At 44.2% G+C, this 12,440-nt stretch overlaps 1 protein-coding gene across 4 annotated transcripts in view; it reads right to left on the bottom strand.

Annotated features, from left to right (window-relative positions):
* The window catches only part of XYLT1 (xylosyltransferase 1), a 176,826-nt gene that overhangs the window by 14,902 nt on the left and 149,484 nt on the right, over positions 1–12,440 (bottom strand). For 2 of the 4 annotated variants that reach the window (XM_086854859.1, XM_086854857.1), the window contains 4 exons: positions 11,326–11,502; positions 9,101–9,363; positions 5,519–5,714; positions 139–472 (listed from right to left, as the gene is read on the bottom strand). In XM_086854859.1, coding sequence (XP_086710985.1) covers positions 139–472; positions 5,519–5,714; positions 9,101–9,363; positions 11,326–11,502 — 970 coding nt within the window. The remainder of the gene's footprint in view (positions 1–138; positions 473–5,518; positions 5,715–9,100; positions 9,364–11,325; positions 11,503–12,440) is intronic. The other 2 variants (XM_086854860.1, XM_086854858.1) reach the window with 1 other exon arrangement.

Below are 12,440 nucleotides of genomic sequence, written 5' to 3'. Positions count from 1 at the left end.
TTCTTCTGACTTAGTATCTATAAAATCCCTTTCTTTAATCCTTTTCCAATACAGTGCTACTTCATTTTTAACAGCAGCATTTAGAGTGAATACAGACAAAATAACTACATTATTCCTGTAGCAAATAATAAAACTTACCTTGTTTGATAGGCTGCTGATTTGAGAAGGTGAGAGGAGTAACGAGGAATTTGGTTTCAGCTACCTGTACCCAGTGGTGCAGAATTTTTATTGTCCAGACACCAGGTCGCAGGGGCAGATTCAGAGGTGGTTTGTAGTGAGTAAACTCGGCACTGGATTCAATCAGAATATCGTATGTTGCTGCAATTACATTAATGGGATCCACCCAAATGACAGTCACGGTGACATTGGGGCCTTTCCCCCATTTCTGCATCCCAACTGGCTCATCTGTTGGCCCAAGGAGTCCTCCAAAATTCCGGAAAAGCCTTTCCTTGGCGTCCCACTCAGTGCCAATCTGAAATGAAAGAGCACAGTGCTGGTAGCATCATCTCTGTGGGCACCTCAGACCCTCATGGCAAATAAGGGCTCTCAAGAGACACAAATCATATTTCTCTATTCACATGAATTATACATACACATAAGAGCAACATGACCTTAGATCATAATGCATACACGAATTGGGAGGCAAGCAAGGCTTGCTTTTTTGCTCCCTTTTTGATTGATAAAAAAGGTTTTCTTTATCTTAGGAGTGACACAACAGGTCAGCTCTCTCTTCCCTCCACAGAAGCAGTCAAAAAGAGACCCAGCCTAATGGCTGGACACAGCCTATGCACAGAAAAAAAAAATCACCCATCATCTCCTGGGTAATGAAAATGTATTGCACACTTGAGAGATGGACCCTGCCCTGGAGACCTGCCCAGCTGCTGCTAAGACCAGGAAAGACACTTGGACTGCTGACTTTAGGACAAGTCACATCAGGTTCTTTATTACAGTCCACCCATGAGATGTTGTCTCCTTGCACTCCCTTCTCATGGGGGAATTTATTTCTTGTAAACTCTTATTGTCATAACAATGACATTGTTTTTAATTTATTCACAAACAGTAAACCAGCTGATTCACAATCTAGTGTAAATATTTAATTGACCTTTCTCTTTCCTAGCAGCTTTCAAGTTTCAGTGCTCTTTATATGAATTTCAGTGGTTCACCCATAACCTGGAGGATGACACGAACTTCCAAGCTGTTGCCACTAACACTTGTGCACTACTGAAAACAGCATCTCTGACCAGACAGCACGGAAATGGAAAAACTTTCTTAGGTCAATGGGGACACTTCAGGATCCCAGCACGAAAGCCAGCATGTGTTTATGAGGCTGAGCACTATCAAACCTTTGCATCAATTCTCCTGTGACTGCAGGACTGAGGGCAGCACTTCTGCTTTTGAAGGCAGCTCTGGTATGAAACATTTCAAAGTCCTTCTGGTCCTGTTTTGCCCTAATCTCCAAACAGTGCAGATGACCAAAGAGTTGATTTCTTCCCTGTACAGAAAGCCTATGTGGGTGACCTCTGGAAACCCAAAGACACACAGGCAGGATTCCCACCTTCAAAATATATGTGGATGTTGCAGATTTTCCCCACACTGAGCTGTCCTTTTCCCTAAGCTTCACCTCACAAGGACATGGTCAGAACCTGCTTTCCTGAAAGCGTAAGAAATAGTTGAAACTCATTTACTTCAGAGATTTTTCTTATAGATTTCATTTCACTTCATGAGAATAAGTGATTCCAATATAATGCCTAAATCTCCCCAAATCCCCAAAACATAATGATTACCTGATGCCTATTACCTGTACTGGAAACTGTCCAGTCTCCAGTCCCTTGTAAATAAATCCCTGTGGTTGGCAGACAAATTACAGGAGGACTGTAAGCAAAAAGCTATGAGGTCAGTAAAATAAAACCCTACCATCCTAAATCCATCTGTCATCACACAAATTCCTCCTACTGAGCTATGACACTGCAGAGTATGAGACAAAATGAGCCTTCCACTACTCTGCAATCAGCACAGCATTTCTGGTATTTCAGATGTATTTCACCCAGCACACCAGCTAATCAAACCAGACAGCATAGCCCAGATATCAGACCCAAGCATCGAACGCCTCGAGGAGCTGTCAGTGTGTGCTCTCCTGACAAGACTGACTGAATATGTATGGAAATAAGCTGAGAAAGAAAATTTCCTGACCAGACCTTATTATCTACTCCGCCAACCTTCACTGAGGTGCGGCCATATCACACCTACAGGTGCTCAAGGGACCTGGAAATAATAAAGTCACAACATGTGAAACAAAACTACACCCTCCTGGGCAAAGAAAAGTCTGTAAGAAAGCTCTTTCCACCACATTCAGTATTTCTTACTGAAGAACTCCTTGCAGAAAACTTACTTCATCCTCAAAAATTAAGCATTCACTCCTGACTATTTCCCCTCTCTTTCATTTCTCATCCCTGAGAAAACAAATCAGAAAGTTACAGTCCCCTCGCTCCAGCCTCCAGGTGACACTGCTCCATGCCAGGCTGCACAGGAGATGGTGAGATGTGTTCACATGCACAAAGGTTTATCAGACTGCTCTGTGGAAGAGCTAAGGCTGCTTTTGGGGGAAAACTGTAACACAATTGTCTGGTTGTTAAGCTTTGTGCAGGCGTGGCTTTGGGTTCCCTAAAGCAAATGAAAAGTTAAGCCAAGGGGCAGGGGAAGAGGGGAGGGAAGGACAGGTACCCCTGGATCCCTGTGTGCCCCAGGGCCAGGGCTCACACCAAGGCTCCACAGGCACCCTGGGGAGGGAAAGGCAGGGAGCTGTACACTCTGTTATGGGATCTGCCCTTCATGTCTGGTTTCCAGCTGGGGACATACTTTCCCATGCAGCACAGATTGCAGTACCAGCTGCTTTTAGAAGGACAGTATTTTATAGGGAATTTTACTTAAAGCACTGGTTAGAGGTTTATAACCCTTGAACTTTACAGAGCTGAGTTCCCAGTACTGAGATGTCTGACTTTACAGGGCAAGAGATACTACAGCCCTATAATAAGTTTCACAGCTCCTTAAAACACTGTGAGTAGGCTTTCACTTTCAAACAGAACACACCAAATATGGGATGGAATCAAGCAGTAATGAATATTTGATAAATTATGAAAGGATGCGGCACAAAAACTGACATTTTCCACATCATTATTTTAATCACCTTTATTTTGGGCTTCAAGAGCAAGCACTGTGCACAGGATATGCTTGGAAAGCTGGAAATCTCTCATTGGCTCAAAACTTCTGTTTCTATCTCTGTTTGAACCCAAGATAAAATTTTCCCAAGATAAATTATTCCCTGATTATGGGTTCGTGTCTCATTGCTCACCACAAACAGGACCATTAGGTTCACACAATGCACACTAATTGCCTGCCACCTAGTTTATTTTATTCTCTGTGATGAATCACGAGTCTTAACAAGACCAGAAACTTAGCATTCAGCTGATAGACGGTGAGCTGAGAATTTCACTTCTGTGCAGCAAATCAATCCCCTGCCCTCCACGGAGACGTTGCCTGGACCCAGGCTGGCAGGACACATGGTGTGTGCACTGTGCATGAGCCAGTTAGAGGAAGTGTGGGAGTTCCATGCTTGGAAATCATCTCTCTTGGATTTCCTGTAAGTTTATTTTGATTGACACAGCCTGCAGGAGCCGTGTGCCATTAGCACTGTCATTAACTCCCCCAGCTGTGGGGCAGCCCACTGGCCGATGGCTTCCCACGGGTCTGTCCAGGCTGTGGGGTGAAATCTGCTCCTCAGGAACAGAAGTCTGAGAGGAGCAGAGGGCAGGGGCTGGAGAGCTCCCATCATCTCTGCTGCAATCTCACTCGTGCATCAGGGTCACAAATACACTCGGGAGCACATTCAGTGCAGCGTATTTGTGTGCTCTTCCTGCTGGCCCCAGTGCTGCGAGCTGGGAGAGAGGAGAAAGCTCCCAGCTAAAATAGCCCCATTCAGCTTTAAATTCCCACCACATCACGGGGTGAAAGTTGTTGAAGAACAAGCAGCTCTATGTCCCAATAAGCATAAATCCTTATTTTATTTTCTGTGAACACCGATGCTTCCATCTCAGCTAAACTGCTAAGTTGGTTTTCCACGTGCTGGACCTTGACAAAGCAGTGGCATTTTAATAAGCAGTAGCAGATCAGAGCTTTCCAGCCACACTGAAGCTGAAGAAATTAATGCTAGATTTATAGCAGGGTGACTGGGAGAATTATTTGGCTCAGAGATCCCTGAAAGCCAAAGGAAGGCAGAAAGTAAAAAAAATAAATAAAAATTTAAAAAAATTAAAAATAAATATAATAAATAAATAAAAATAAAAATAAAAAATTAAATTATTTACTTTGTACCTCCTGGTCTTCTAAAATATGAATCATCTATGAAAGGAGAGGACAATTAAAGATGTTAGGTGAGGAAAATACAATGAAAACAAGTAAGCAGCCACCAAAACTCTTTTTGTTGAGTTTCAAATAGAAGAAAATATTTCTTTATGCTCAAAAAATCTCACCAGTGATTAAATTCTTAAAAGTACTAAATAAGCAGCAGAAATACTCCTACAAATCACAAGAACTGGAGCTTGTATGAACATTTATCACTGCATGAAATGGCAGGCCTACCATCCGACACATTGACAAATGAAACACACTTTCCATCCATCTCTTTAATGGCACATTAGTGTCATGGATTTGCCATGCACACCAAAACACTGAATCCCACCTAGGCATTTCTTAATTGCCCAAGAAGATGGTAATTTATGGACTTAGCCATAATGACTGGGACACATTTCTTCAATCAATTTTGTACCTTAATTGAAATTTGCGGCTTAACAAGAAAAATCATGAAATTAACTGCTTAGACAGTTGTATCTTTAAAACAAAACACAGATGTCAGGTCCTATTAGTGGTCAACTTTCCTGACATATTTTAGGCAGATTTTTTATACTCTGTGACAGACACTGGGACAAATTTCTAGAAAAATAACAGGATTTGTGGGAAATCTCAGCCAGTGCTGTGATAATTTTCTCTCTTGTGTTACAACATCAATATTCTGCTCACATGTGCTATCAGTACCTGCCTACCACTAATTTTATGAGGTTTTTTCAGTGTACTCTTGAGAGACATATTTAAACATGTCACCATTTACATCTGGAATCACAGAGAAATGGCATTTTCCCCAGGAGCCTTTCACAGCATTCACAACAAGTACAGTGGCAAAACTTCTAAGGTACTTTTAAATTATTGAGCCCCTTTCACAACAATAAAAGCCTTCCATTTGTTTTTAAAGCAGAAGGGAGTGAGGACACTCAGATTAATGTAAGAAATGAGCGTTGACCACAGATCTGAACTGCCAATGGTATCTCCTTCTATGATGAGAATGTGCACTATTCTAGAAAGCCACTCTCACCTCAAATTTGCATGGAAATAGAGTTTCCAAAGGCTGCTGATTTAGTGTTCACTGTTGTGGTGCCAGAGGTGTGCATGAGTGGCTATGAACACTCACCTCTGAGAACTGCAACCTCCCAAAATCACTCGGTGGACTTGCGATCTTGAAGACTTTCTTGGGCATCACCCACGTTTCCAAGGTTTCCAGTTTGCTGACAGCCAGGTTGGTTGCGTGGTGCCTGATCAGGAAGCCTTGGAAACGGTCAGCAAGGAAGTAAAGGTGGATGGAAACTGGATGGCCCATGGGGTAGTATCTGCAAAACAGCACATGCTCATCAGTTACACAAGAGAGACATGAAATCTCCATTTAGTTGGAGCTAGTGGCTTAAGAAGCATTCATTTAAACTAGAAAATGCACCACTGTACATTAAGAGATTTCAAATGTGTTCATGACTCGTTATCAAATGAGGCTGTTCCGATTACCCCAAAACATAAAAATATGTTACTAAGAATACAGGCTCATGAATTCCATACCCACAGCTCTTCAGGAGGCCCCTCTGTGTGCCAGAGAGCTCCTCTCCCTCACACCTCTCCTGGTACAAAGTGGCACCCAGAGACACACGCAGGCTGCCGGGGTGCAGCACTGTTTGTTTGGATAAACTGTGGGATAAAGGATGTCCCAGGATGGTGCCAGTGCTCCAGAGCTGCCTTTCCTGCCCCAGCAGGGCGAGTGCCTGTCTGCACAGGACAGCAGGGACTGCTGTGTGACCAGGCACTGACCCCTGGGCCCCCTCCATCCCCAAACCCCTTCCCCAAGGGCTCTGCAGGGTGCCACTGCAGCAAAGGATCCTGTCCCCATTTTAGATCTCCTTATTTTAGGAAAAAAAACTTCATGCTCTTTAAAGACTTGAGATTGCTTTTGCTGTGATTTTTTGACTCATAATAATAATAATAATAATAATAATAATAATAATAATAATAATAATAATAATAATAATAATAAAAGCACCACCTTGAAAAAGGATCAAACAACTGGGCAAAACCAGACATTGAAAGATCTGGAAGCCTTCAGTTGCAGTTGAGATTTAAAGACATTGCAGTCACAGCTTCAAATAATTAAAATGTATGGTTAATTGTCTGCTATGGCCTCAGAAACATCTGTAAAGATATTTGGGTACATATGGGTGCATAAATAATTAAAAATGTGTTATTCATAGCTCAGAAATCAAATATTTTGCTACTTTACAGCACTGGCTTTAACTGCAAAACAAGTTAAACCAACCAGCATCACACCTTCCCAGTAAGTCAGCTAAGCCTGACTCCTCAGGCTTGTTACCACAATTAAAGGATGAGCACTAAGGATGAGCACCAAGGAAGACTTTCCATTGCACGAGGTCAGCAACACCCAGAAGGAACTCTCTAGAGCTGGAGAAATCAACATAAAGAGACAGGGACCAACAGGGCCAGCACTGATGGACCGAGCAAAAACACTGCAAAGCTACACAGCCAATGCCACCAACAATCTGACTTCTGTTCTGAGTACTAAGACCTCCTGTTTTATATGTGTGCAGCAGCAAATATTTACAATATTCTTGAAATAGTCTGGGTAAATTGCCTCTTGGCAGCAGAGAGTGAAAATGCCTAGAGATGGAAGAAATGAATTAAATCTCAGTCACACATTAATGCTGCTCCCACAGAAGATGCTGACACTCAATCTCCTTTGGTAGCCGAGCAGTCTGGGGGGGACAGACTGTCTGAGGCTGTGGGCTGGCTCTTGTTAGGGAAGTGTGTGAGGCAGCTGCTCTTACAAACATCCCCTGGGCCGCTGTGGGTGGCAGCATGGGCCTGACTCCAAGGGGGATCCGAGGTGGGAGCTGCTCTCCCGCAGCAGGAGCTTGGTGCTGCCTGCAGGATCAGCCAGCCTGGGGCTCTGCTCAGCCCCACAGCAAAGGGAACACTGTCGAGCTGCTCAGCCCAAATCCATCCCTCCACTACTGCATTAGACACGTGAATCCACAAGAGGGAAGGAGGACAGGTATAGGTGCAAACACCCAGAAGGACAGGGTAGTATTGAAAGAGAAGAGATGTGAATCATAAACCTGAGGATTATGCAGCTTTCTCTGATCTGAACTGGATGCTGACTCACAGTGTCTTGAGGGGGCTCAGGTAGGTATGAAAACGAAGCCTCCACTCCGTATCACTGTTTGCAATTCCCCTCCCTGCACTGTTTCATGAGGCTCCAGCCTCCTGTAAAGGAGCTGTGCTTTATCCTGGAGACAGCTGCAGTCACAGTGTCCCTATCTATAATCTGAGCAAGCTTGAAAAGCACCTTGAGCTCCTGTGCAATGGAAAGTTCCTCAGAAACACAAGTGATAATTGATATCAATCAGCATCAGAACACTGGCAAAAGGAGAGAGAACTAAAGTAATTGTCAAATTATTTCAGTACTGGTTATACATAGTCTCCATCCCCTTTGCTGGTTTCACCCTGCAGGACAAATGACCCAGGACTTCCTTAGGTCTGCCTTTATTTCATATAAGGAAGGCATGCTACTAGAGATTATTTCTGTCTAATTGTTATTGATCTTTTATTGCTTTGCACTGGTAACCTTCACTGACAAAACTCTAATAGGAATCTGGAGCACTTATTGCCACATCTTTCTAAATGGGACATTGCTCAGCACTTCCATGACTAATTTAGGAAGGTCAAGGCACATTTGGTTCCCTCTCAAGAACACGAGAGGGGCAACGTCCATCCATCAAAGCACATGGAGTGTTCACTGGCTTAGGCTCTATGTGTTTTCTATTAGGATAAAAAAGGGCAGAAATACATTCTGAAGACAGAAGTAAGGGATGGTAAAGTAAGACTTTAGAAGAACCCTCTCTGCTTTGAATCTAAACAGCTTCAGATGTGTTTGCAGGCAGCAAACATCTACCATGAAGAGCCTTTTCTGTGCAAGTCTAACTTCAGGAATTCTTCCTTCAAATCCCTTGTAAGACTGAATTCTCCTTAGCCAGGCTTATAGGTAAAAAAGGAATCTAGAATATAGGGAGATTTTCCTTTTAAAGAATAAGAACTTTTGAGATAAATATATCTAGCTATATATAGAGAAATATAAACACCTACATATATTTTATGTATTGGATGCTAATAGATCTTTCCAGTTGCAGCACTTCTGGCACAGAGAGCTGCACCAAGCAGGCAAACTGAGCCAGGCAAGCTCTCTGTACTCCATGTGTGCTCCCAGGGGAACAAACAAGCAAGGACCATTAACCTGCCTGTGTTCAGATTTGTTCTGAAATCCTGTCCTCTGCTTTTGGTAAGCATAATAGAGGTGAACATGACCTCTGCTGCAATCACACGGAGGGTTTTGGAGCTGAGGCTATAATACACTTGCTGAAATTAATCAAGGGAAACACAGCAGTGGGGGTAGCACTGCCCAACTGGATCCTGTCAGTCTTCATCAGGCTAGAGAGGAGCTCCTTAAAAGTGCAGCAAACAGGTCACATAATGTCAGCCCGGAATAACCAGCACTTTATTATGGACATAAATACTCCTGGAAATAAGCGCTGTGCACTTGCAGCTGCCTGGCCCCGCTCGTGGCCGTAGGCTCCAGGCAGCACAGCCAGGCAGAGCGAGGCTCCCGCAGAGGCTGGCGGTGCCCGTGTCCCCTGCGAGGGCGAGGAAGGGCAGGACTGACCGGCAGCTGTTGTCCCCAGCAGCGTGGAACGAGGTCTCGGCCCTGCGCAGGCCCAGGCGCGAGAAGGAGTGGAACATGGTGAGGGCCACGTCGCTGAGGGCGCTCAGCCCGTCCGGCTCCTCGTACACGTTCTCCCAGTAGGAGCGCAGCCCCGGCGTGCCCGACGGGTAATTCCCGTACAGGTAATAGTCCAGCTGGCCAATGATCTCCTGATTCACCACGGCTTCAAACTTGCGCGCAAAGAAAGTTGGCCTGGCAGTCTGCTGTTGGGATAGGACAGGAAAAGACATTGAGTTCCCGTTTTCAGACGTGACACTTGGTCTTAAGCAATGGGTTGGAGCTGAGGACATGAAGCATTTCTCTCCACGGGCAAAGATGACTTAAAAGGTCACCTTTGGCACCATTCATTGTTAGGAGTGATGTTAAGATTCGGCTAAAAACTACATAATTACTCAATGCAAATCCCTTCAGACCAACAGCCACCCCTGCTGCCTTGCTCAGGAGGGCTCTCCAAGTGCAGGAGGGCTGGGGAATGCTCTCCAAACCCCCATGTTAGCCTGGAGACAGTGCAGCACTGGCACATGTTATGCAGGGAGCAAAGTGTACTGTGGCACTAGGGCTCAGAAGAGGCAGAGCAGCATTTTCTGTGTATGGATTTGCTGCTAGGAGGTGGCAAGAGGTCTCTGGGAGAGGTGCCGTTTGTGGCTGAGGTATCTCCACTTCTGAGTGGTCCTTCCCAGATTTTTTCTCAGTGCTTGACACAATCTTGGGCATATAACTGCTTTATATGCTACTCAAATACTCAATAGCTTTCAAAAAGTCTTTGTTTTGCCTTGTTCATATTTGATGGGTCCTGAGGTGCCAAGGAGTTTGAGTGCCCCAGATGGTTGGAAAATTCTTTTGAGGATGCTCAGTTTTGCTCTGAGATGGCGCATGCTGTGGGCTTTGTGATCTTGGCTCACTTTGTGCCTCCATGGAAACAGCAAGCCCCAGCTTTCTGGAGCCCTGTGCTCATGTGAGGGGCTCTCAGCAGTGTCAGAAGCTGCCTTTACATCTATTTTAATTTTGAACTTTCCTCTCCAGCTCAGTTTACCTGATTGTTTTCTGCAATATTGTTGTGGGTTCACAGCCTGGAGTAGGTCAGGCTCTGCAGTCTGGCAGGAGTTTTTGAAGACTTGCCATTTATTCTGTGCTGGAGAATTCCCTGGGACTGGTGTTTGGGGCAGCAGAGCCTCTTTTAGATAACATCTCATTTGCTCTTTTTGTGAATGCCTGTGTCACTGACTTCAAGCGTGCCTGGTAGGCAGCACATTACAGCAAAGAAAAGATCTCTGTTTCAGAGCAGTCATCATTTCTGTGCTGTAGGGTAACACATTCCCCATCCCACACAAAGCCTGAACAAACATGCTTTATGCAGGGAGCCCTGAGGAGCTGGAGGGACGGAATTGCAAATCTGGTGACCTTGAAACAAGCGGCTGTTCATTCTCCATGGAAGATACACAGGCCGGATACAGCCTCGAGACTGAGTACACCCCGAGCACAGGACTCACTCTCGTGCCTGCCTTGAGGAAACTTTCACAAAGAAACTCATTAAACCTTTTAAAACAGTTCTGCCAAACCTGGGTGATCAAAACCTCATGACTAAGGCTACCAAAACCACGAGATAAACTTTAATATGATCGTGCTGATGAATCTAATAACGAAACTAGATTTGCTTTGTGCAATGTAAGTCTCTAGCACACACACCAGTCAACTTCTAAGCTTTTTTTAAAGATGATAAACATTGCTTAACACTGGAAGCCAGGAGTTTTGTGAAATGATGAAAGCACCTGAGCTGGAACGTGGGAAAAAACCTTTTACAATAAACTCACAAGAGTTGTCATGTAATAGTGGTACAGTCAGAGATGTGTCAAGCTTCCCTCCTTCCTAGCACAGCAGATTACCAACACCAAGAGTCCAGAGAGTTACTTTGTGACTTTATGCTTTTTGTGACTTATGTGCTTTATGGAGGCATACCATGCAGTGGTATGTTTCCAGGGTCAAAACATAGGAGAACTTATCTTTCATTCTCCTAAAGTTAAGATCAGAGCTTCCTCACATCTCTTTCTCCACCTGCCTGATGGAGTCAAAGCTTCCCTTCCCCCTCCCAGCTGCAGCCATGCATTCAGCCAGCTCTCCCCACGCAGCACAGGGGGAAGAGCCTCTCTGCAGGTGTGCTCAGTTACCTGGAACCTGTGGAAGTCTGCTGGTTTGAAGTCATTGGGTGAGCAGCCACACCAGTCAACAATGTGCTTGTACTGACACTTGCAGCCCAGCTTCCTGTTCCAGTTGGTGATGCGCAGGTTGTTGTCCACCATGGAGTCACAGAATGGGCTGTTCTCCAGCACGGTGTGAAAGAAGGACTGCAACAAACACAGAGCAGATCACTGTATTTAGCTCCTCAAACTTTCATTTCCTCCTTTGCTTCAGCTCATGGGTGCAAACCGAATGCAGGTGACCTATTTTCGTTTGGAATGACAGAATTAACAAGCTCTATTGTTCTGCCATGTATGAAACACTATGTGTCTGTATTCCACAGAGCATGGAAAAATCACAACACTCTACAGACCTAACCAAACTGTAAGAACACACAGCAGAGGTCCTGCTCCAATAACCTGGCACAGAATAATTGCACTTCTACAATGACCAGCTTTGGGCACTGGGAGCCCAAAGGACTCCTAGAAAGGCACCAGTGCCAGCAATCATTTTATTTTTATTTCAGCTATATGAGCAATTCTAAGAAATGCCCATTATTTCCCTTCTGTAAGTTACTCCCTGATCTAACAGATTTAGGACTATTTTTCTGAACAATGTGCTAATGGCATATTTCAAGTTCTTTCCCAAAACAATTGGCAAAACTACACCATCACCCTGGTTACTCTGATAAAAATACAGTCTCAGACAGCTCTTCTGTGGGTATCTATCTCCAGCATTTTGAAATGCATTGCTAGCTGAATGGCTTTGTTCTGAAACATACAGCTCACCCTCAGCACCAAAAGGACATTCTGCCTCCTGCATTTATGTCTGAAATCATAAGTCTTTATTTGCTGATTCATGGTAGCATGGAATTCCTATTGGACAATCTTAATTATATCATCATAATATCAGCTATTACATAAACCATGTGTAATGGGGACTGATATAGCAGGTTAACAGATTAGCAAAGGCAGAGGCATTTTACAAAACCAGTTATGTATCATATAAAGAAAACATTGTAGAAAAAAACCTATGGAATATCATCAATTTTAGCCCTGCAAGAGACCATTTTTTGAGCAGTGACTTCTCTTTAAAATCAGCAATA

Source organism: Cyanistes caeruleus, chromosome 17, assembly GCF_971803275.1.
Source record: "Cyanistes caeruleus chromosome 17, bCyaCae1.hap1.1, whole genome shotgun sequence".
NCBI lineage: Eukaryota > Metazoa > Chordata > Aves > Passeriformes > Paridae > Cyanistes > Cyanistes caeruleus.
The sequence above is the reverse complement of the archived record's forward strand: the minus strand, read 5'-3'. Positions and strand labels throughout refer to the sequence as shown.